The sequence below is a fragment of the Phacochoerus africanus genome, chromosome 2, assembly GCF_016906955.1.
Source record: "Phacochoerus africanus isolate WHEZ1 chromosome 2, ROS_Pafr_v1, whole genome shotgun sequence".
Classification (NCBI taxonomy): domain Eukaryota; kingdom Metazoa; phylum Chordata; class Mammalia; order Artiodactyla; family Suidae; genus Phacochoerus; species Phacochoerus africanus.
The window spans coordinates 273,572,141-273,595,769 of record NC_062545.1 but is presented as its reverse complement, the minus strand read 5'-3'; the positions used below and the strand labels follow the sequence as shown (position 1 = coordinate 273,595,769).

Sequence of the window (23,629 nt, the reverse complement as noted above, 5' to 3'; positions counted from 1 at the left end):
TAGGTCTGGCAAAGGGCCCACCCATCGCAGGCCCAGGATGAGACTTCCAAGATGCTTCATTCAGAATAAGGGCAGGCGCGTTCCCCTCCCCGTGCAGGGACACAGGGGCGCGGCCACGAGGCAGCACATCTGGGCTGGGTGCCAGCTGCTGAGACCAGGCCGCAGGTGCCCATCACTCATCACTTTCCTGGAGGTTCCGACTGTGTCCTCCCACCAGCTAAGGGCCCAGCCCCTCAGGGTGGGAAAGGTGAGGTTGCCAGGTCCCCCCGCCAACACAGGGACACTCACCTGCCCTGGCGAGACACGACCTGGCCAGACACACCCCACACTCCCATTGGCCCTCAGATCACGTACCCTTTCCCTCCCTCCTGCCTTCTCTCCATTCTACTCCGTTTTCCCGAAATCCCAAATACATCCCTTCCTTTCACCAGTCTCATTCCCCAAGGCCACCGGCCCCTGACTCTCAGAGCAGGACCCTCAGCTCTCCTTCCGAGACGAGTCCTGCCCAGATGGCTCCCTGCACTGGAACGATACTAACAGACCTCACTAAATCCTCATTACCACCCCGGAGGTCGGGCCACTCTGACAGCTAAATCCATCTCCACCGCCATCACTAAGAGAGCTAAGCCTGAGGCTGCAAGAGGTGAAGTAACTGGCCGGAGGTCATACAGCTACTGAGCAGCCAAACCAGGACTCAAACCCAGGATGGCCTGCCCTGCAGTCAGTGCTCTGAACCGTGGGCTCTACCACCTCCCAAACAGCCCCAGCCAGCCTGGAACGGGGATGACCTTGACCTCCTCAAACCCGGACGACCATACCCCAAGGGTAGCTTCCTCTGCACTCCCCCCCCCCCCCCGCCTTTTTTTGTCTTTTTAGGGTGCACCCCCATGGCATATGGAGGTTCCCAGGCAAGGGGTCGAATCAGAGCTGTAGCTGCCAGCCTATACCACAGCCACAGCAATGCTGGGATCCGAGCTGCATCTGCGACCTACACCACAGCTCACAGCAATGCCGGATCCTTAATCCACTGAGCAGGGCCAGGGATCAAACCTGAATCCTCATGGATACTAGTCGGGTTCATTACCACTAAGTCACAGTGGGAACTCCCGAGTCATTCTTCACAGAGCATTTTTCTGCTCAATTTAAATTCCTTACATTTAGGATAACAACCTGGTACTGACCGCACTTTGTTCCAGGGTCCATAACTGAGGCAGTTAATTGGAAGGGACACAGGTTTGCGGCTGCCCAACACGGGCAGACCTTGGAGGTTAAGAGGCTGGAGGCACTGACTGGCCCAGGTCACTGAGAAGCCTCAAACCCTGCGTAAGTATAAGCAAAAGCTCAGACGAGGACCCCCTAAAACCACCAAGCAGAAGAGGATCAGAGAGGTTCATGCCGTGGTCACACAGCCAGTAAACAGCAGAGCAGGGGTCTGGTGGGGAAAATGGCTCAGAGAAGGGAAGCCTCCTGCCCAGATGCACATGGCAAGCTGGCAGGACTGGCCTATAATTCAGGCCACTGCTTTGTTCCTCCTGTTACCCACCAAATCGCAAACCAGAACACACCAATTTAAAATGTGAGAGTCAATCCGCCCTCCCACTCCTGACTCCCTTGCCTTGCTCTGTTTTTTTTTTTTTTTTTTGGTTGCACCAGTGGCATATGGAAGTTTCTGGACCAGGGATGGAACCTGCATAGCATCACCTTCCAACATTCTTAACATAGTTATATTATTATTAGAACACAAAGTCCACTAGATGAGGGGTCATTAGTCTCTTTTGCTCCCTGATGTATTTTAAGCATCTAAAACAGTGCCTGCTCCATATACTGAAAGCTCAGTAAATATGTGCTGAATAAATAAATCAGTCCCACAACCATTTATTGAATACCTACTACGGCCTGGTTGTGAGCTGCGATCACTTTGCTGGATTCCAAATCTATCTGGACAATAAAGCTCAGTGAGCCCGAGACAAGCCCGCACTGCACCTGGCTCCAGAAAGGAGCCAGCACAGTAACCCAAACTCAAGCCAAACCTGGACATTTCCATCAAGAACCAAACTCTCAAACAAAACTAAAACATGAGGTATCTCTGAACGGAAGAGAACCCAGATTTCCCAGAGGCTCCCGCTGAGAAGCAGGTTCATCCCAGGCCCAAAAAGGCCCCTCAAAACTTAAGAGGATGTGCAGCCCCTCAGCCCGGCTGCACGCTGCCAGATTCACAGCTGCCACTTTTTTCCAGCATCACCTTTTCGTTGTTGTTGTTTTTTAGGGCCACACCCAAGGCATATGGAAGTTCCCAGGCTAGGGGTCAAATCGGAGCCACAGCTGCCGGCCTACACCACAGCCACAGCAATGCAGGATTAGAGCCACGTCTGTGACCTACACCCCAGCTCACGGCAACGCAGGATCCTTAATCTACTGAGCAAGGCCAGGGATCGAACCCGCATCCTTATGGATCCTAGTCGGGCTCGTTAACCGCTGAGCCATGAGGGGAACTCCCCAGCATTACTTTTGCTAAACACGTCTCAATTAGATCTGCCACAGCCCAGGAGGTGGTGGGCACTGCGGCCTTGCCCAGTGGGACCAGCTCATCTGTACCAGATGGTTCTCCCTGGGATGTCGGATGAGAAGGAAGACCCAGAAACGTCCTTGGCCTTGTGGCCACCTCTTGAATGCTGTCCAGTAGTCCCTGGGGGGAGGGCTGCTGGGGTGGGCAAAACTGGAGCCAACTCTGAAAGCATGAGAGCTGCAGGCATTGGCTCCCTGGGCTCCTGCAGCAATTCCCAGGGAGCCTCTCCTTCAGCCCGCAGGGACACAGGGCCCAGGGATTCTCCTGGGTTTGGCTGAACCAGACTGCAGAGGGCAAGATTTTGAGATTTTTAAAATATGGCTTTTCATCCAAGCCAAAAGGAGTCCTGAGTCTACCATTTGTCTTGGTCCAAGGAAAAGAACAATAATCTCAGGGGAGACTGTTCCAGAAAAAAAGTAAGGCATTCCAGAAACCACTGCCCTGCTTCAGAATGGTCTTCCAGAAGGAGGGAACCCACAGTTTCATCAGCCCCTCCCCCCAGCCAGGGAGCTGGAATGACAGATGCTGCAGTAAACACTCACTGAACTCTCACTGTGCCAGGTACCCTGCACAAGGTGCAACAGAGGTAGACCTGTGACTGATTCCTCCACCACCTTCCCGCTGTGTAACCTGAGGCACATACTGCCTCTCTGAGCCTTGGTGTCCTTGTTTGCAAAATGAAAAACAACGGAATCTACTTCAGGGGCTTGCTGGACTGAGTTCATGAAATAATGCTAAGTCCACTGCTTGCCCTGTAATAAGGACTCGATACAGTTCTTGCAAAGGAAAGGACAGACAGTAAATTGAAAAAAACGAAAACTAAGGGCTTTCTACAAGTCCCATAAGCCGTTATGTATGCATTTAGTTACTTCCTAAGTGTTCGCTGATGTCTGTTTTTCAAATAAACTTAATCCTCACGGCATCCTCGGGTAGAAGGGGCGGAGGCCAGAGCGACAGTGCTCGTGACAAAGAACGAAAACAAGGCCCCCAAGGGTCCCGGGAAGCGGCCAGCAAGCACCCTCTCCCTCAAACCCTTCCGAGTAGGTTCCAAACACCAAGACGCAACTCTCCTTGGAGAGAAGTGGCTGGAAGCCATCATTAGTGGGGCAATCTGGGCTGGGACTTTCATTCCTCATCGCTAAGAAGTGGTCATCTTTTGTCCCTAAAGAAAAAAAAGTGCACGTCAGGGCCCAGACTCCGGGAAAATAAAAGCGCTCCGAGACGCCACACGCGTGCTTTCAAGGCTGGGTCAGGCCCAGGCAAAATAAAGGAGATGGCGGCCCCTGTTTCGGAGAAGCAACGAGCCCCTGGAGGCTCGAAGTGGGGCGGTGGGGCCCGAGAGGATCCCCCCCCGGGCGCTGGCCGGGGGAGAGGACAGGGCGGTGGCAGCCAGGGGAGGGTCCCAGGCTCTGCTCACCTGGCCGCGGCGTTCTGCGGACCAGGTAGGGCCAGGACCCCGCCGGCCCGGAGTGGGGCTGGGGTCGCCCCTGACTGGAGAGACCCGGCCCCCTGAAGCAGCCGGCGGCGGCCCGGAACTCACCTGCCGTCGCAACCGCGCCACCGCCGCCTGTCAGTCAAGCGCGCCCTCCGCGGCACGGCGCAGGGTCGTGAGGCCCTGCCGGCCGCGCCCCGCCTCCTCCCCTTGGGATGCCCAATCAGGAGAGGCCGACGCCGCGGTTGGGGGCGTGGTCAGATGGGCGGTGTGGGCCGGGGGCGGGGCCGGATGTTTGGGGCGGGGCCGGGCAGGGCCGGCGCTCTGACCTCACTGCTGAGCGCCGGAAGTACTCAGATCCAGGCGCAGCGACGCAGGGGCTAGTACGCGGGGCTGGCCAGACTATGCCGGTCACGGGGAAGACTTTCCGGCGGCGCCGGGCTGACTCGGAGTCGGAGGAAGATGAGCAGGACTCAGAGGAGGTTCGGTGCGTTTGGGGCAAGGCTTCCACGGGGCAGGAAGAGAGAGACAGGCTAGGGGGACTCACCACCGGCCAGACGCCTCGTTGACACCATTGCTCTGAGCCGAATTGTTATCCCTTTCTGCAGATGCTGAAATTGAAGCTCTAAGGGATAAGGCCGACGTTTCAAAGTCTCATAGGGTTGAGGAGGTGCCCCGGGTGCGCAGCGGATCTGACTCCAGTTGGGTCTAGGCGCAGTCACCCTCTGGACCCCTGCAGGAGGCTGGACAGAGGTGTAGGGGATGTCCACTGAAGCTATCTTTTGACTCAAGTTCCGCGGAGGGTTCCTCAGCCTGAATATTGTTTTTCTTTCAGATTAAAACTGGAGGAGACTCGAGAGGTACAGAACTTGAGAAAGAGGCCCAACGGGGTGAGGTGGGTACCGCGTAGGGGAGGGGACCTGGAGGAAGAGGAGGCGGAGATGACAGAGACGCCACGGTCCCTCACCCTCTCCCGAGACGCCGTCACAAATGTCTTTTCAGACATAGCTCCTTCTCTGGACACACTTTACATCTTGCACTGCCTGGAGAGGGAAACGTTTTATCAAATTTAAACGTTTTATCAAATGTTTAGTCAGGACAGGCCATGAGCCTTGTGGTCTTGAAGTTTGCTCAAGAGGTACAGAAACGGGTTCATTGATTCGTGTTTTTACTGCACCGGATCAATTGTGAAATGCATGCTGATTGTTAAGAGTTTGGAAAAATTTAGAAAAGTATAATCAAGAAAATAACAGAGTTCCTAGTGTGGCTCAGTGGGTTAAGAACCCAGCTAGTATCAATGAGGATGTGGGTTCCACCCCTGGCCTAGCTCAGTGGGTTAAGGATCTGGGGTTGCTGCAAGCTGCAGGTCGCAGATGTGGCTTGGATCCCATGTTGCTGTGGCTGTGGCTAGGCTGGCAGCTGCTGCTCTGATTGGACCCCTAGTATGGGAACTTCCATATGCTTCGCGTGCAGCTCCAAAAAAAACTAAAAAAAGAAAAGAAAAAAAAAAAAGAAAAGAAGCAGTACCTATAATCCTCTCTTACGGAGGTAACTAGTGTTAACATTTAACGTTCTTTCCAGTCTGTTTACTTTCTCTTTTGTAAAGACAAGCAGCTCTACTTTTATTCTGTTTCAGTAGTACCCACCCCCAACCCCATCCACAGGGTCTATGTTCCAAAACCCCCGGTGGATGTCTGAAGCCTTAAATATACTGTGTTTCCCCATACTGATGAGTGGGTTATATACAATGTGGATACTTGAGACAGAGATGATTCACTTCCCCTGTGGGACTGGATGGCAGAGATTCATTATAGTATCCAGATTGGCCGGTAACTTAACTTACGAATTGTTTATTTCTGGAATTTTCCATTTAATATCTTTGTCTTTTATTTTTTTAGGGCCACACTCACAGCATATGGGAGTTCCCAGGCTAGGGGTCGGATTGGAGCTACAGCTGCTGGCCTACACCACAGCCACAGCAACGTCAGATCTGAGCCATGTCTGAGATCTACACCACAACTCATGGCAATGCCAGATCTTTAACTCACTGGCTGGGGCCAGGGATTGAACCCACAACCTTATGGCTACTAGTCGGGTTCTTAACCAGCTGAGCCACAACAGGAACTCCCTGTATTTTCCACTCATGATGCTGTGGGCATTCATCCACATGGTGGGTTATTTTTCCAAAACATTTTTAACAGCTGCATAGTATTCCACCAAGTGTACATATCATAATTTAACTTATCTCCTAGTTTGGGACCTGTAGGCCATATTGTAAAATTTCAGCATCAAATAAGGCTGCAATAGTATTTTCCCACATTTGTCTTTAGTTTCTTTTTCCCTGAGAGCAAAAGCTTACCACTGCTCCCACCTCCAGCATCTAGAGTGTTTGTTGGAGCCTGTTATTCTTGTAGGCTTTTCCAGCTGACTTTGGTGTCCACCCCTCATGTCTCACTCTTCACTAAGGTTGCAACCTCTAGACTTCCGAAGGGTTTCTCATCATTTCTGCATTTTGCCATTTTTCTCTTTTCCCCCAATGTTTTGGTTTTTCTCAGTGCTGTAGCCCTGCTGGTGGGAGAGAAGGTACAAGAAGAGACCACTCTAGTGGTGAGTTGTGGGGTCCTCCCTGGGCAGTGGGAAGAGGTGGTTGTTCTTCAGTGGGTGATTGTGTTTGCTTAAAAACAAAAATGGGGGGAGTTCCTGTCATGGTTCAGCGGTAACGAATCTGACTAGGGTCCATGAGAATTTGGATTTGATCCCTAACCTCGCTCAGTGGGTTGAGGATCCAGCGTTGCCGTGAGCTGTAGTGTAGGTTGCAGATGAGGCTCGGATTCTGTGTGGCTGTGACTGTGGCACAGGCTGGCAGCTGTAGCTCTGACTCGACCCCTAACCTGGGGACTTCCATATGCCGCAATGGGGCCCTAAAAAGAAAAAAAAAATTGGGAATTCCTGCTGCGGCAAGACAAGTTAAAGATCCTCTCTTGTTGTCTTTGTCTTGTCTCCGGTTCAGTCTCCAGCTTGGCGCAGTGGGTTAAAGATGGTGGCAGGGGTTCAATCTCCAGTTTGGTTAAAAATCTAGCATTGCCGCAGCTGTGGCCTAGATCACAGCTGCAGGATGATATGATCCTGGGCCCGGGAACTTCCATACTGTGGGTGCAGCCATTAAAAAAATTGCCCTAGGAGTTCCCATCGTGGCGCAGTGGTTAACGAATCCTACTAGGAACCATGAGGTTGCGGGTTCGATCCCTGGCCTTGCTCAGTGGGTTAAGGATCTGGCATTGCATGAGCTGTAGTGTAGGTCGAAGATGTGGCTTGGATCCCCCATTGCTGTGGCTGTGGTGTAGGCCGGCAGCTACAGCTCCGATTGGACCCCTAGCTTGGCAACCTCCATGTGCCACGGGTGCAGCCCTGAAAAGACAAAAGTGAAAAAAAATTGCCCTGCCAGTTACATAGATGCTTCCTGCTCTGTTTGCTTTCTGCAGGATGATCCCTTTCAGATGAAGACAGGTGGGATGGTGGACATGAAGAAACTAAAAGAAAGAGGCAAAGAGAAGTAAGTGCAAGGCAGGCTGAGATGCAATTTCACCTGTAGCCTCTGCCTGGGTCTGTGTTATTCTAGGGCCTGCAGCATCTTTAATGGGACATCTTGAAGTACCGTTGTGCTTTGTAAACATTCTGTTGTTTAAAAACAAAAGAAAACAAAAGCTCCAAAGGTTCACTTAGAGTAACATGGCTAGACACCTTTTGTAAAGGTGCATTGTTCATGGTCTCTCCAACTCATGTGGAAGTTGTTTTTCTTTTAAAGAAAAACATTTGGGTTCCCTAGTGGCTCAGCAGGTTAAGGATCTGGTGTTGTCACTGCTGTGGCTTGGGTTTGATCCCTGGCCTGGGAAATTCTGCATGCCACAGGTGCAGTCAAAAAAAGAAAAACAAACAAACAAAAAACATAGAAACACAAGTACAAGCAATATGAAAGTGAAAAATAAACATATCTACCCATTCCGCTGAGGCATCTCCAGAGGCCCAGCGTTTGCTTGCGTGCATTTCTGGAGTTCCTCCTGTTTTTGTATTATGTGTTATGTATGTATATGTGTTTAACCTTAAACAGGACGTTGTGCTTTTTGTCGCGTGCTTGTTTTACGCGTACCGTTCATTCCCGTCCAGCTCAGCCTCATTTAGCTGTGACTCTAAGGCTCTGCCTCGCTTTTTGTAGGATCAGCGAAGAGGAGGATCTCCATCTGGGGACGTCGTTTTCCGCTGAAACCAACCGAAGGGATGAGGACGCCGACATGTAGGTGCCAGCAGGGAGCGAATGGGGGGTGGGCTCCAGCCAGATACCGTCCAAGATGTTTAGTCACTGGGGACACTTCTAGAATTATCCAGAGACAGCAGAGTTGGCCCCCATCCCCCACCCCAGGCTTGAGAACTTTGAAGAACTCCTAAAAATTCTTTGAAAGTGTGGTTCTTGGAATTTTAGATTCCCGGAGTGGTAATAACCCCTCACCCCCCCCCCCATCAAAGTGCAGGGACAAACTTTGGACTTGCCCATTTCTTTATTTTGCCATCAAGGATATTAAATAACTACCTACCGTCTGCCGTGTATCTTTTCGTCTTCAAAGAACCTTACGTATGTGGTGGGACAGAATCTCGTGGTGTAAATTGGTGCTTTAAGTTGGAAATTTTTAGCTTGATTGAAAAACTCAAGTTATTTGGATTTTTCTTCTCCATGGAACGATGACACTTCATCATTAACCATCCCTGCTCGGTGGGCCGGTGTCAGGGACACTAATTTAAAAGATGTGGAGTTCCCGTCGTGGCGCAACAGAAATGAATCTGACTAGGAACCACGAGGTTGGGGGTTCGATCCCTGGCCTTGCTCAGTGGGTGAAGGATCCGGCGCTGCTTGAGCTGTGGTGTAGGTCACAGACACGGCTTGGATCTGGTGTTGCTGTAGTTGTGGTGTAGGCTGGCAGCTGTAGCTATGATTCGGCCCCTAGCCTGGAAACTTCCATATGCCGCGGGCGCAGCCCTAAAAAGACCAAAAAAAAAAAAAAGACACCAGTTGTGAGCTTTTCCACCCCTCCCTGAGGCCTGTGGGTTTCTCATTTCAGGATGAAGTACATTGAGACAGAGCTAAAGAAGAGGAAAGGGATCGTGGAACACGAGGAACAGAAAGTCAAGCCGAAGAACGCGGAGGACTGCCTTTACGAGCTTCCGGAGAACATCCGGGTCTCCTCAGCGAAGAGGACGGAGGAGATGCTGTCCAACCAGATGCTGAGCGGCATCCCCGAGGTGGACCTCGGCATCGAGTGCGTTCCCGAGCCCCGCTCTGGCCTCTCTCCTCTCCCAAGCAGAAGGGCTCCAGTTGAAAGCCAGGGGGACTGTCTCTTCACCTGTCTCCTTGGAAACCCGTAGATATAAATCGCCTTCTCTCTGGCAGCCCGAGCTGGCTGTTGCCAGGCGTTTCTCTGAAGGGTCAGTCACGGTAGTTAAAGAGACAGGGGACCCCGACTGCCGGAAGCAAAAGTGTTTGTTTTCATTTAGCCTTTGTTCACTGCTCTTCAGCGCCTCTGATCGGGTCCTCGTATTCTGTTTTATCCCAGCAGGAGCCACGACAAAGGCTCAGCCACCGGTGACCCCCCTTTCATTTTTAGTGTAGAACATCTGCTCTAAAAGGGGGTTTTCGTGGAGGAAATGCAGTGGTCAGAACCACCTTCGGGGGTGGTAGAAAGTTGGGAAACTTCTGGCTTCTTGCCTCCTTTGTGGCCTTGCCAGTGTTGAGCCTTAGGCAGATCACGTGACCTCTCTGGCTCAGCTTCCTCTCTGTCAGCAGAGAAGAACTGCATCTCCGATGCCGAGAGAGCTCCATGAGAATGTGACTGCAGGGGGAGTTGGTAAACTGTAGAGCGCTGTGCCCCAAGACAGGTGACATCCTCAGGCAGTGGAGGCCTGCCAGCCCCTCCAGTCAGTTCCATCTGAGGCCCAAAGGTTGGGACCATCTAATGGGGGTGTGGCTCCTTTCTCCCCATAGCGCTAAAATCAAAAATATCATTTCCACGGAGGATGCCAAGGCCCGTCTGCTGGCAGAGCAGCAGAACAAGAAGAAGGACAGCGAGACATCCTTCGTGCCCACCAACATGGCAGTGAATTACGTGCAGCACAACCGATGTAAGCGTCTTTCGTCCCTGGGGAGGCAGCCCTGCCAGCGCCATGGGGTTGAGGTCCCTGGGTTCCCAGAGCCTGCCTGACACATCCTCTGGTCTCTCTCGCTCCAGTTTACCACGAGGAGCTCAATGCTCCCATACGGAGAAACAAAGAAGAGCCCAAAGCCCGACCCTTGAGAGTGGGCGACACAGAGAAGCCAGAGCCCGAGCGTAAGTACGGCAGAGGCCTCCGGGCGCCTGGAGCAGCCATTGCCCCAGGCCGGCGGGGTCGGGGGGCGGACTCTCAAGGGGCAGCGCATGGGCTTCGGAGCCAGGGCCTCTGGGTTCTGGTCTGTGCTCTGGACCATGGCCTTGTGCCTTCCCTTTCCCAAGGCTCAGTTTCCTCACCTCTCACATGGGGATGGTGGAGTTGCCATCGTGGCTCAGCGATAACAAACCCGGCTCGTAACCACAAGGGTGTGGGTTTGATACCTGGCCTTGCTCAGTGGGTTAAGGATCTGGCATGGCTGTGGCTGTGGTTTAGGCTGGCAGCTGCAGCTCCGATTCGATCCCTAGCCTGGGAACTTCCATATGCCCCATGTGTGGGCCTCAAAACTGCAAAAAAAAAAAAAAAACTGATAAAATAAAATGGGGATGGTAATAAAACTTACCACTAGGGGTTGCTCTAAGGATTCACTGTGCTGGCCAATATACTAGAGACTCAACAAATTAGATTTCAGGAAACAAAAAGAAAAAAGTTGCATAATTTCACCACCTGAAGACGGCCGACGTTAACAACTTTACGTATTTGTCATCCCTCATTCTCCTCGGGGGACTGGCCCAGGACCCGCTACAGATACCAGAATCTGCCGATGCTCACAGTCAGCCCTCAGTATCCACAGCTTCCAGCCAACCTTGGACTGTAAACGCAGTGCTACACAGCCTGGGGTTGGTTGAAGCCTCAGATGCAGATACCATGGGCGGACTGTATAACCTTCTTGACCTTTCAAAAATACTCATACGTGTATAGGAAATGTATGTTGTATATACTTAACAGCTTCTCGTTGCTTTTTAGCGTGCTCTCCATGTCTCTCCATGACAGTAAATACTTTTTTCCTGTTCAGGAGCCATTTCATATTCTGCTGTGTAGGTAGATGTACTGCAGTCTGAGCCTCTCCCTCTGCTGGGACACTCAGGTCGTTTCCCATTTTATCCCATTTAAACAGTGCCTTGATGGTCGCGCCTGACTAGATCATGTCCTTAAGCTACCTTCAACTCGCCAGGTGATGCTTGGGCAGCCTGATGCTAATTTGTTCGCCCACCAGCAGCATCCAGCAGTGCCCCCTCCCAGGTGCTCACTGGCACCAGGTGGCGCCATCCTTTTCATTGACACGGGCGATCCTGAAGAAATGCTGAAGGTGCTGAGGCTTCGGAAAAGCCCGGCTGTTGCTGTTTCTTCCTTCCTGCTGTGGAAATTATTTTCTGTAACACTTGGTCTGTGCAGGCTTTGATTTCCAAAGTTTCTTGTTATTAATATCTAATAAGCAGGGACTCTGCAGTCACCAGACTTGGGTTCAACTCTCAGCCGACCTTCACCTTTTAAGTGACCTTGAGCAAGTCCCCTAAGCTGTCTGAGCAGAGATGGTAACATGCCCTGCTGGGATTGCTGAGAGGGTGAAAGGAAGTCGTGTCTTGGAGGTTCCCTTCGTGGCTCAGCGGAAAGAATCTGCCTAGCATCCATGAGGATGCAGGTTCAATCCCTGGCCTCATGCAGTAGGTTAAGGATCTGGTGTTGTTGTGAGCTGTGGTGTAGGTCGCAGATGCGGCTCAGATCTAGCGTGGCTGTGGCTGTGGCTGTGGTGTAGGCTGGCAGCTACAGCTCCAATTGGACCCTTAGCCTGGGAACTTCCACATGCTGTGGGTGCGGCCCTAAAATGACAAAAAAAAAAAAAAAAGGAAAGAAAGTTGTTTCTAAAAAGATTTAGTACCGTGCCTGGTTCACAGTTGAACTCTCAGTGACGCTTAGCTGCTGCCGTTCCCCTGGTCTTGACGCTGAAATCAGCACGTTTTGGCTAGCGTCTGAATCTGCCTCGTTTATCGTCATGCACTTAATAACGAGCATTTACTCAGGCCCTGCTCTGTTTCTGTTCACTAGGATAGGATTGGGGGCTTCTGCAGGGAGTCAGGTATGGTTGTCCTTGCTATTCAGAGCTGAGCCCAGGGGTGGCGTCCAACGTGGCAAACGGTTTTCTTCTTTTCCTTCTCAGGGTCCCCTCCCAACCGCAAGCGTCCTGCTAATGAGAAGGCCACCGATGACTATCACTACGAGAAGTTCAAGAAGATGAACCGGCGGTACTGAGGGAGGCAGAAGGGGAGCAGCACAGAGCGGGGTGTTAAATAGTGTCCTCCACTCCCTCTCTCCCCATGATAACAGGCTGCCTGGACAGAAGCCTGTGCACTGATAGCAGACGGTTCCCAAAACAGACGCTGCTAACCCTGCTCCTCACATGCTGGATTTTTCAGGCACCGTGTGTGTAACCTTTTGAAACAAGACAATGTGTAGTTTTTCCATTTGGGGGAAAACTCTCTTCTTGTGAGCATTATTAAATCTTGTTTGTAAATATGTTGACTTCCTCCTAATATTTGCCCTGGGTCAGGAGGAAACAGCTGTGAGTTTAGGGTGAGATAATACCCTTTAGATTGTGCTTTCATTACATATGCAATCATGTCTCCTACTTGTAAATATCAGGAACGGGGTTCAGAAATGCATCCATCCCTCTTTACGGTGGAGCCAGCTGATGGCAGAAAAATCTAGGATGAGATCAAAGGGACACTGGTATTTTCTGACTTGTACAGTTGTGTTTCTTTTCATTAAGAGAGAAAAAACAATTTCTATCGCTTTAAGCACTTAAGTATTAAATATGAAATGGACCCACATTGTTTATCGCTTGTATTGCGTCTCCTTACACCAGCACTAGGTAATATGTTCAGGCCTGGGGGCTGGGCAGCACAAAAGCAAACTTCAGTTCCTTAGAGGGGTTTTCTCATTTAGTTTAAGAAACAGAGTTCCCATCATGGTTCAGAGGTAACGAAACCAACTAGCATCCGTGAGGATGCAGGTTCAATCCCTGTCCTTGATCAGTGACTGGGTTAAGGATCCTGTGTTGCTGTGGCTGTGGTGTAGGCGGGCAGCTGCAGCTCCAATTTGACCCCTAGCCTGGGAACTTCCATATGCTTCAGGTGTGGCCCTAAAAAAAGAAAAAAAAAAAAGGAGCTAAGGACACATGACAACTAAATATAATGTGGTATCTTGGGTGGGACCCTGGATTGGAAATAGGATGTTAAGAGTTCCTGAGGTGGCTCAGTGGTTAATGAACCTGACCAGCATCCGTGAGGACGAAGGTTCTATCCGTGACCTTGTTCAGCAGGTTAAGGATTCTGCGGTGCCCTGAACTGTGGTGTAGGACCCGGAGGAACCTCTCTTAGCTGGCGTGGCTATGGTGTAAGTTGGTAGTTACAGCTCCATTTGACCCCTACCCGGGGACCCTCCATATGCCGCAGGTGTGGCCCTAAAAAGACCAAAAAAAAAAAAAAGAAATAGGACGTTAGGTATAAACTAAAAAAAATCTGAAGAAACTAAGTTTTATTCAAAGAGAAAATATCAGTCCCCTCAGTGGCTCGGTGCCCAAAGGTGGAAAGGGCTCTGCCCTTCATAAAGATGGCGGACGCCAGCGTCAGGAGGATGCCCGCCCCTTACAAAGATGGCGGCCCCGGCGGGCGGGACCGGAAGTGCAGTTGGCGGTAGCGCCGATCCGCGGTAGGCGCGAGAACGCGCCGGGCAGCGCCGGTCTGGGCATGAAGCTGGGCCGGGCCGCGCTGGGCCTGCTGCTGCTGGCGCCGTTGGCGGTGCGGGCGGTAGAGCCCATCAGTCTGGGACTGGTCCTGGCCGGCGTCCTCACCAGCTACATCTCCTACCCGCGCCTCTTCTGCTTCTTCACCGAGTGCTGCAGCCAGAAGGGGAGCCTCAGCCGGGAGGGTAGGATGGGGCGGGGGCTGGGGGGCCTGGTGCCAGAGCTGGGGCGAGGGTCGGAGGCGGGGGTCCAGAAGGCCCAGAAGCTCGGGCAGTGCTGAGGCCGGCGGGGCCCGGACCCGGAACCGGGGCGGCTTGAGGTGCGGCACCGGGCCTGGCCCTGGCCGCGACCACAGGCTGACCGGACTTTGATCAGGCGAGGCCAGCTGCCTTTTGGGCAGCTTCGCCCAAAACCCGGGCGTGGGGACGGTCGGAAACTTCCTCCAGAGAGGTGTGCTCCTTCCTCGGCGGAGACGCGGCTGGTGGGGATTCCTCCGGCGCGGAGCAGCGGGGACCAAACCGCTGCCCTTTTTCTGCCCGGCATGGGGTGGAAGGCGCAGAGCTGGGGCGAGGGGCGCGCGCCCCTGGGCACTGGCCCCAAGGACCTCTTCGGGAAGGAGGGCTCGAGAATGGACAGGACTAGCAGAGGGAGGGCCTCCTGCACCTGCCGGTCACCTGGGGCAAGTGCTTGCCCACATCCGCGTCTCCCAAGACGCTTGAAGAGCTTAGCTGACTCTGCTGGCTTTACCTGAGCCTATAAACTGGGCCACATTTTGCCAGATGTGTCTCCCTACTGTCCGCCTGACTCACTTTGTTTTTCCTAGCGCTGCAGAAGGATCTGGACAGCAAGCTTTTCGGACAGCATCTTGCAAAGAAAGTCATCTTAAATGCCGTGTCAGGCTTCATCAGCAACCCGAAGCCCAAGAAGCCGCTCACCCTCTCCCTACACGGGTGGACGGGCACCGGCAAAAATTTTGTCAGCAAGATCATCGCAGAGAATATTTACGAGGGTGGTCTGAACAGTGACTATGTCCACCTGTTTGTGGCCACACTGCACTTCCCCCACATCTCCAACATCACCCTGTACAAGGCAAGGGCCGAATTTTGGAATCCTTCCTGGATGGGGCCGGGTTTGGGGTTTGGTGGCCGATGGGATTTGGAATTCCCGGTTGAAGCGAGTGGGCCCTGAAAATGGCAAGCACGCGTCAGTTCCCCCTTTGAAAAGTGTGGCAATCACAGAGGCTTAGAGATGCAGGGAGCAATTAGCAAAGCTTGGGGTGGTTTCCGAAAGCAGGCTCAGTGTGATCCTCAGTCAGTGGGATCGTAGGATTTTAGAGAGACACGATCAAACTCAGTTTCAAGATCTTCAACTCTAACGCATTTTATAAAAGAAGAAATGTTTCTTGGGAAACCTAAATTTAATCACAGTGTTGCAAACTGCTCTTAACAGTTTAACTTCCAGATTAACAGCCTGAGCTTTGGCAGTAGAGTCACCTGGATTTGAGCCCTAAGGTTCCCACCTGCCAACTGTGTGATCTTGGGAAAGTTGCCTGACCTCTCTGAGACTCGGGCTCTTTGTCTGTAAAATGGAAGTTGTGAGAAGTTATTGAACTCTGTCAAGTAGGTAACGTGGGGCCTGGCACATACGTATTCAAAGTTAACTCTTTTGCCTTTGTAAATTTTCACCTGTATGAACACATTTTTCCCTTTGGCCTGGGTCAGCCTCAGGGTCACCAGCTGTCCAGGAGTTCCTGGGATGTGGGCCTTTCAGTGCTACAGCTGGGAAAGTTCCAGGCGAATAGAGATGAGTTGGTCATCCTAGTCAGCATTCCATCTAATAGCTGTGTGACTTGGAGCAAGTTACTTAACCTCTCTGTACCTCAGTTTCCTCATCTGTAAAATAGAGACCGCAGTGGTAACTGATGGGTTTGGGAAGATCACAGGAAAAGGCTGGGTGAACAGTGCCTAGTACAGCATCTGGCCTGTAGTGAGTGCTACATGTTCAATGTTACTGGCTGAGTCAGAGTAGCAGAAATTGGGAAGACCTTGGCTGCTGGAGCCTACTAGACCTGACGGAATCCTTGTGGGGTTTTTTTGGTCTTTTTTTTTTTTTTTTTTTTTTTTTTAGGGCTGCACCTGTGGTGTATGGAGGTTCCCAGGCTAGGGGTCAAACTGGAGCTGTAGCCACCACCCACACCACAGCCACAGCAACACGGGATCTGAGCTGCATCTACGACCTACACCACAGCTCACGGCAACGCCGGATCCTTAACCCACTGAGTGAGGCCAGGGATCGAACCTGCATCCTCAAGGATACAAGTTGGGTTTGTTAACCACTGAGCCACGACAGGAAGTCCGGGAATCCTTGTTTAAACAGTGACTGGCTTTGTGGGCTCAGGCAAGTCACTTCAGCTCTCCTAGGGTTCTTGCTCTGTAAACAGAGGTTCGTCCATCCCTACAGAGCAGAATTTCTGCTTAGGTTAAAGATGTACACATGGAATGTTGTAACCATGGTCTGAGTGGCCAAATAAGAACCAAAATCATAAGAAGTCAAGACCTACATTGTAACATCCAGAATTTTCCCCAGAAACAAGTGGCTAATTCATCCTCTGTACTGGTGTTGGGGGAAAAGGCCAGGAAAGCATCATATAAACCACAGCTCAAATTTCTGATGAAAAGTGTCCTTTAGGACGTTCCCATGTGGCACAGCGGGCTAAGGATCTGGTGTTGCTGTGCTGTGGTGCGGGCCGAAGCTGTGGCACCGGTTCAGTCCCCGGCCTAGGCCCGGGGACTTCCACAAGCCATAGTTTTGGCTTTTAAAAAAAAAAGCCTTTTTTTTACCTCCTTACCTTGATTGCATGATACAGGAAATACCAAAATACCTTCATAGGGAATGTTTCTGGGTTTTTTTGTTTGTTTGCTTTTTTGTTTTCTTTTTAGGGCCACACCCGTGGCATATGGAAGTTCCCAGGCTAGGGGTCGAATTGGAGCTACAGCTGCTGGCCTACACCCCAGCTACAGCAACCCGGGATCCGAGCCTCATCTGCAACCTCCACCACAGCTCACGAGCAACGCTGGATCCTTAACCCACTGAATGAGGCCAGAGATCGAACCCACAACCTCATGGATACTAGTTGGATTTGTTTCCGCTGTGCCCCAGTGGGAACTCGGGAATGTTTCTTTTTAAGCAAATTGACATCAGCAACCTCCAGGCACTGTTCTAGAAACTCAAGAATGTTCCCTCACCACACTTACCCCAGAGTGTGTGGGCTCTTGAGTTCTCCTTACTTTCCTCCTGGAAGGTTGGAGCACCTTCTCCAGGCTGTTCTAGGACTGACTGAGAGAAGAGGTTGCTTGGTCTCTGCTGGTGTACACAGGATAGGTGTTAACATTGCCATTTTGATGACGAAGGCCCTGCAACTTGGTGACACAGCACTGCTGTGACATGTCACAGAACAAGAACTATAATCAGTGCAGGGCCTTGGAATCAGGCCAGGGGAGGTTCAGATCTTGGTTCTGTCACATTACTAATTTGGGGCCAGTTGCTTATACGCTCTGTGCCTCAGTTTCTTTCTTTCTTTCTTTCTTTTTTTTTTTTTTTGGTCTTTTTAGGGCCCCACCCGAAGCATGTGGAAGTTCCCAGACTAGGAGTCAAATTGGAGCTGCAGCTGATGGCTTACACCACAGCCACAACAATAACAGATCTGAGCCTCGTCTGTGACGTACACGACAGCTCACGGCAGCCCTGGATCCTTAACCCACTGAGCGAAGGCAGGGATCAAACCTGCGTCCTCATGGCTGCTAGTCAGATTCGTTTCCGCTGAGCCACGACGGGACCTCTTGTGCCTCAGTTTCCTCATCTGTAAAATGGGTATAACAATGCGCACTGCCTGGGCTTGTGTGAACAGAGGAGCTTGTGTAACCTTCCTAGCACAGTGGGGAGCACACAGGAAGCGCTCAGGAAGCGCAGCCTCCGTAGTAGCAGTTGTGGCGTTAATAGTGCTTGTGCTGGCGGCATCCATTGCACGTGCTGAGAATTCTGTGTTGGCCTTTCCCCCTTGTCATTCAGGATCAGTTACAGTCGTGGATCCGCGGCAACGTGAGTGCCTGTGCCAGGTCCATTTTCATATTTGATGAAATGGATAAGATGCACGCTGGCCTCATAGACGCCATCAAGCCTTACCTGGACTATTACGACAACCTGGATGGGGTCTCCTATCAGAAAGCCATCTTCATTTTTCTCAGGTAAAAGTCAGGGCCAGGACGGGGTTGGAGCGCTCTGAGCCCCAGCCTGGGGACTTGGGTGGAAAAAAGCCCAGTCCTGATTCACGGGAGTTGTGTTTTTTGCAGCAATGCTGGCGCCGAGAGGATCACAGACGTGGCTTTAGATTTCTGGAGAAGCGGGAAGCAGCGGGAAGAAATCAGGCTGAGAGACATGGAGCACGCGCTGTCTGTGTCGGCCTTCAACAACAAGAACAGTAAGTGGGGTCCCCCCTCCCCCGCCACGGTCCCCGACGGCCTCGCCTCACCCGGGAGCGTCTCAGAAAGGCAGATTCCAGGTCTCTCCTCTGGACCTCCAGGGTCCCGATTCCCGCGGGACGCCGTGTTCACAAACTCCGCAGGACCTCGGCGCGCAGTGAGGTCCAAGAGCCGCCGCGTTAATGAAGGAGGGACACTGCTGGTCATCCAGGCCGTGACCGTCCTGTTTTCTTCAGCCAATTCCTCTTCCTCCGGAACAGCAGGTGGCGGGGCCCGGCAGGCGGCCGGGTGCCTCTGCTGCAGGTCGTGGGCCTGCCAGGCCCTTCCCGTGCGTTGCCCTAGAACTTTGAGGGTCTGTGCTGCAGAGTGACCGCCAGACAGGCTGGGCGCTTGTTCTGTGCGGGGTACTGTTGAAACTCTCCGCCTGCCTGTTTCCTTCCACCTCCACGATGACCTCACGGGGTGACCTCATTTCATCGATGAGGAAGCCGAGGCTCAGAGAGAGAGTGCATCTTGCCCAAGGCCACCTGTCGGCTATCTTTGATTCCAGAGTCTGAGCAGTTTTTGGTTTTGGCCACACCCACGGCCTGCAGAAGTTCCCGGACCAGGGATCGAACCCACCCCACTGCAGCGACCCAAGCCGCTGCAGTGACAATGCCAGATCCTTAACCCGCTGTGCCACAGGAGAACTCCCTGAGCTTTTCACTGCCAAGCTTATTGCTTTGCCAGTGATGTGACACAGTCACCTTTGACCTTGAACCCTTGAACAGAAAGATAGCATGCTGGAAACCTCTGAGTCATGTGGGTTGATCGCCACCACTCCTTGCTCAGGTTTTGCTTTGTCCTTGAGCTCATCAAGCAGAAAGTCTCCTCTGTAACAGACTTGCCAAGAGATTCATACTGCTTCAGGGTTACTTGAACAGAAACGGGGTATCTATGTCAGTAAGTGCGTGTGGGATGTTACGATGAAAGACAAAACACTTTGGAATACACAGAATAGATTCTGGTCATGCCAGAGGTCTAAACACGTGCAGTAGAAACCTCAGCCCCCAGATACTCCAGCAAGCGAGGCCACTTGCCAAGAGCCCGCGTTAGAGGTTGCAGAGGGTTCCCAGAGGATGAGCTTTGGAATAGGGTGGACCTGGCCCAGCTACTTCCTGACTCTGACCTCAGAACTCTTTCGTTCATTCATTAACCTGTTTACTGAACGGCTACTAGGTGTCAGGCACTGGTCCAGAAACGCGGGACATAAAGCAGAAATCCTGGAGTTCCTGCTGTGGCACAGGATTAAGAACCCAACTGAAGTGGCTTGGATCCCTGTGGTGGCAAGGCTTTGATCCCCGGCCCAGCGCAGTGGGTTAAAGGGTCCAGCGTTGCTGCAGCTGCGGCTCAGATTCAGTCCCTGCCTGGAAACTTCCATATGCGTCAGGCGCAGCCGCCAAAAAACCGGAAATCCTTACTGTCATGGAGTTTACGTCCTAGTGATAAGCGAGGAAATGCGGGATCCGTGTAGTGGTGGAGAAATGGCCTCCTCTTTCCTTCCACTAGGGAAAAAGCAGATCAATAAACAGGAATTGGGGGCTGTGAGACCGTGCTGGGCTGCAGGTTGAAACGGAGGCTCAGGGAAATCTCACTGTGAGGGTGACCTCTGAGCTGACCCGAGGGATGCGCTGACATACGGACACGGGAGGGAAAAGCATTCCATCAGGGGGAACAGCACATGCAAGAGCCCTGAGGTGAGAATGTGCCCGGGGCCTCGGTGGCTGGCCCAGGAGGTTAGACTAGAGGTGGAGCTTGGGGCCGGAGAGTTCAGAGCTGTGATGGGACCTAGTTTTAATAGGCCCGCCTGGCCACTGGGTGGAGAACAGACTGAAGGGGGCAGGGCAGGGCAGGGCAGGGAGGCCAGCCAGGAGCAGTGGCAGCAGCCCAGGGGAGAGATGCTGCCACGGTGGGGGTGGTGGGACCTGCTCGGAGTGGAATGCATTTTGAAGGTAGAAGCAGTCAGATTTCTTAAAGGACTGTGTGGGAATGAGAACAACGAATCAAGAGTCTGGCCTGAGTGCTTGGCAGGGTGGTGCTGCCCTTCGGGGGAGGCCTGTGGGAAGAGCAGGTTTGTGGGGAGGGTGGGGGGTGTCTGGCGAGTGGCGACAGGGCAGAGCGTCGCAGCAGAGATAAGGAGCATCCAGGCTGAGGAGCGGTGGGGCCCTGGTTGGTAGAGTCACTTGTTCCACCAGAGCGCTCCCCCGGGGCCTCCGTGGTGGGTCCTTGGCCTGACCCCCTGGCTAGGGAGCTTCCCCCGCTCGCCTCATCACCCCCCCTTTGTGTTCACGCCCCTGGTACTGCCTGGAATTGTCCCTAGTTTATCGGCCAGCCCCTCAACTGAACCCTGTGAGGCACGTCCCGTTTCCCTGGCTCTGTGCCCCGCCCCGGGCCTGGGCAGACCTTTGGGAATTGGCGAGGGATGGAGAGAGGGAGCTGCCTGCCTGCTACTGCTCAGCACTCAGTTTTGTTCTTTCCCACGGCCGCCGGCTCCACCCCATCCAGGCAATCAGATGGGGCCAGTCATGTTTGTTGAGCGCCAGTCGCAATACTGTGATTTATAATAAGAAATCTAGGGAGTTCCCGTTGTGGTGGAAACGAATGCGACTAGGAAACATGAGGTTGCGGGTTCGATCCCTGGCCTCGCTCAGTGAGTTGAGGATCCGGCGTTACCATGAGCTGGGGTGTAGGTTGCAGACACGGCTCGGATCTGGCATTGTTGTGGCTGTGGTGTAGGCCGGCAGCTACAGCTCCCATTGGACCCCTAGCCTGGAAACTCCCATATGCTGCAGCTGCAGCCCTAAAAAGACAAAAGACACACACAAAAAAATCTGCATTTGCTCTGCACCCCAGTTTCTGGCACCGAGCACCTAAAACCCTTGGAGTTTCCAAGTGAAAAGAACCACAGAGGCGTCTCACTATGCAGAACAAGCGCCTTCCCACCACGCCTGGGTTTGTGTTAATGAGGTGGCTTTTGGAAAGCACCCAAGGGTGACGGTTAGTTGCCAGGGGAACCAACCGTTTATTGAGGGTTGAACCGTTCAGTCTGCAATCCTTTCAGACCTTGCAGGAGGGAGGAGGGGCTGAAGGGCGAATCTGTTGCCAGTGGCCAGTGACTTAACCCGTCAGGGCTGCGTAAAGAATCCTACATGGAAGCCCTGCAGGACCGGGTTTGGAGAGCTTCCAGGCAGATGAACCCTTGGAGCCTCGGGGAGAATGGTGCGCTCGGGGCTCAGGGAAGCTCCCCGCTCCTTCCCTCCCGCCTTGCCCCATGTGTCTCTGCCATCCGGCTGTTCCTGAGTTATGTCCTTCTGTAATAAACCAGATATCTAGTAATAAAATGGTTCTCTGAGTTCTGTGAGCTGCTCTAAGCAAGTTAATTGAACCCAAGGAGGCGGTCCTTGGAACCTCAGAAGCCCAGGTGACACCCTGAACTTTTGGCTGGTGGCTGAAGGAGGGGACAGTCCTGTGGGACCCAGGAGCTCTCAACTTGTGGGATCCGACGCCGTCTCTGGGCAGAGTGGCAGCAGTGGGTTGATGTGTAGGCCACCCCACTGGTGTCGGAGAATGGCTTGAAGGCATGGGAAGCAGACAGATTGGACTTGCTGTCAGAGTCAGGCCGGGACACGAGCATAGGAATTAGGCAGCAAAGCGGCAGGGCAGCAGTTCTCGTGAAGAAACGCTGGGTGTGACGAAGCCGCAGCCACATCTGTGCTGGGTCTGGAGGCCGGGGAATCTGGGAGGACCTGGGACTGGGCGCAGTCAGGCCTTATCCCGGGAAAGCCTGAGCCCTGCGGCCGCTCGAGATCATAGTCTCCACACAGGACTCTGGGGGTTCTAGTTCGTGGTCCCCAAAACACTCTGGACACGCTGGCAGCAGCAGTGGGTTTCTACCCTGGTGCTGATGCAGCCTCCAGCGTACGGGAGGGGCTGGTCCTTCCCTCCCTGGGGACTCTGTGCAGCTGCCAGCCTGTGCCCTGGGTCCCCTTCCTACGCGGCCTGCTTGTTCCGGGGGCCGGGCCTCTTTCCTGCTTCAGGTCTTCAGGTCCCAGGTTGAGAGCCTCCCTCCCCACTGGGGCATCACCCTGCTCTCTGCTGTCACAGGAGCATCACTGCTGGCAGTTGTCCTGGGCCCTGGGCAGGCTCACGGAGAATCTGCCCGCCCCAGACTGTGAGCCCCCCCAGGGCAGGCGCGGCCCCACCCTGGCGGCCTCGACTCCCGACTCCCGGCAGGTGTGTGTGGCGGGCGGGCGGACAGATGTTGGATGAACAGTACCTTTCTCTTTTTTGCAGGTGGCTTCTGGCACAGCAGCTTAATTGACCGAAATCTCATTGATTATTTTGTTCCCTTCCTGCCCCTGGAATACAAACACCTAAAAATGTGCATCAGAGTTGAAATGCAGTCCCGAGGCTACGAGGTTGACGAGGACATTGTGAGCAAAGTGGCCGAGGAGATGACGTTTTTCCCCAAAGAGGAGAGAGTTTTCTCGGACAAAGGCTGCAAAACTGTGTTCACCAAGTTGGATTATTACTACGATGATTGATGGATTGCTGGCGCCTGAGTCGCGCTTCCCATCGGCGAAGAAGGAACTTGGCCCTCGGATCTCCCCCCCGCCTCCCGCTCTGCTGCCCCGGGAAGAGGAGTGAAATGAATTCTCCCCGTGTGACGGGACAGGAGCTCTCGCCCAGCAGGGCCTGCGGGCCCCACACCTGCCAGATCACAGAGGGAAACAGCTCCCGGAGCCCTCGGGAGAGGGAGGAGCCAGCGCCCAGCCCACCCGTGCCAGGGCTCATGATTTTCTCAAAAATCATGTTTTAATTTCAAGTGTTTCTGTTTCAAGGAAGGCTGTTTTACTGAAAAAATGTGATAATTTTATTTAAGATGGTTTTTAACATTACGAGAAACTTTTCAGACTCTCTAAGTTGTTGGCTTTGTGTGTGTGTGTGTGTGTGTGTGTGTGTGTGTGTGTGTGTGTGTGTTCCTGTCGTTCCAGCCTACACGGTGATGTCTTTACTGCAAAAAAGCCCAAGCCCGAGGCCTTGGCCTGTATTCCGTGGGCTGGCGTAACCGGGGGACCAAGGCCGGCGCAGCGAGCACACCTGTCACGGGGTGACCTTCG

General features: G+C 52.9%; 3 protein-coding genes across 3 annotated transcripts in view; 2 read left to right on the top strand and 1 right to left on the bottom strand.

The window, feature by feature from the left end:
• Window positions 1-4,200, bottom strand: part of USP20 (ubiquitin specific peptidase 20) — a 42,998-nt gene extending 38,798 nt beyond the window's left edge. Inside the window, exon 1 of the mRNA XM_047768662.1 lies at window positions 4,107-4,200. The gene's annotated coding sequence lies outside the window, so the exon portion shown is untranslated. The remainder of the gene's footprint in view (window positions 1-4,106) is intronic.
• A 123-nt stretch (window positions 4,201-4,323) lies between these two features.
• Window positions 4,324-13,078, top strand: C2H9orf78 (chromosome 2 C9orf78 homolog). The gene is made up of 9 exons (XM_047768659.1): window positions 4,324-4,485; window positions 4,834-4,893; window positions 6,554-6,605; window positions 7,481-7,551; window positions 8,212-8,289; window positions 9,110-9,307; window positions 10,030-10,166; window positions 10,274-10,372; window positions 12,409-13,078. Exons 1-9 carry the CDS (start codon window positions 4,403-4,405, stop codon window positions 12,498-12,500), a joined length of 870 nt encoding a protein of 289 aa, XP_047624615.1. The 5' UTR covers window positions 4,324-4,402; the 3' UTR covers window positions 12,501-13,078.
• Window positions 13,079-13,861: 783 nt separating this feature from the next.
• Window positions 13,862-23,431, top strand: TOR1A (torsin family 1 member A). The gene is made up of 5 exons (XM_047768658.1): window positions 13,862-14,177; window positions 14,816-15,081; window positions 18,061-18,236; window positions 18,342-18,469; window positions 22,803-23,431. The coding sequence occupies exons 1-5, from the start codon at window positions 13,997-13,999 to the stop codon at window positions 23,051-23,053; spliced, it is 1,002 nt and encodes a 333-aa protein (XP_047624614.1). The 5' UTR covers window positions 13,862-13,996; the 3' UTR covers window positions 23,054-23,431.
• The last annotated feature ends 198 nt before the right edge of the window (window positions 23,432-23,629 follow it).

Excerpts from the sequence above, each read along its gene's own strand:
- C2H9orf78 (XM_047768659.1), top strand. The coding sequence starts at position 4,403 with ATGCCGGTCACGGGGAAGACTTTCCGGCGGCGCCGGGCTGACTCGGAG. Across the intron at positions 4,486-4,833 it reads CAGGACTCAGAGGAGGTTCG|ATTAAAACTGGAGGAGACTC; the intron begins GTGCGTTTGGGG and ends TTTTTCTTTCAG. Across the intron at positions 6,606-7,480 it reads AAGAAGAGACCACTCTAGTG|GATGATCCCTTTCAGATGAA; the intron begins GTGAGTTGTGGG and ends TGCTTTCTGCAG.
- TOR1A (XM_047768658.1), top strand. The coding sequence starts at position 13,997 with ATGAAGCTGGGCCGGGCCGCGCTGGGCCTGCTGCTGCTGGCGCCGTTG. Across the intron at positions 14,178-14,815 it reads GGGGAGCCTCAGCCGGGAGG|CGCTGCAGAAGGATCTGGAC; the intron begins GTAGGATGGGGC and ends TGTTTTTCCTAG. Across the intron at positions 18,237-18,341 it reads GCCATCTTCATTTTTCTCAG|CAATGCTGGCGCCGAGAGGA; the intron begins GTAAAAGTCAGG and ends TGTTTTTTGCAG.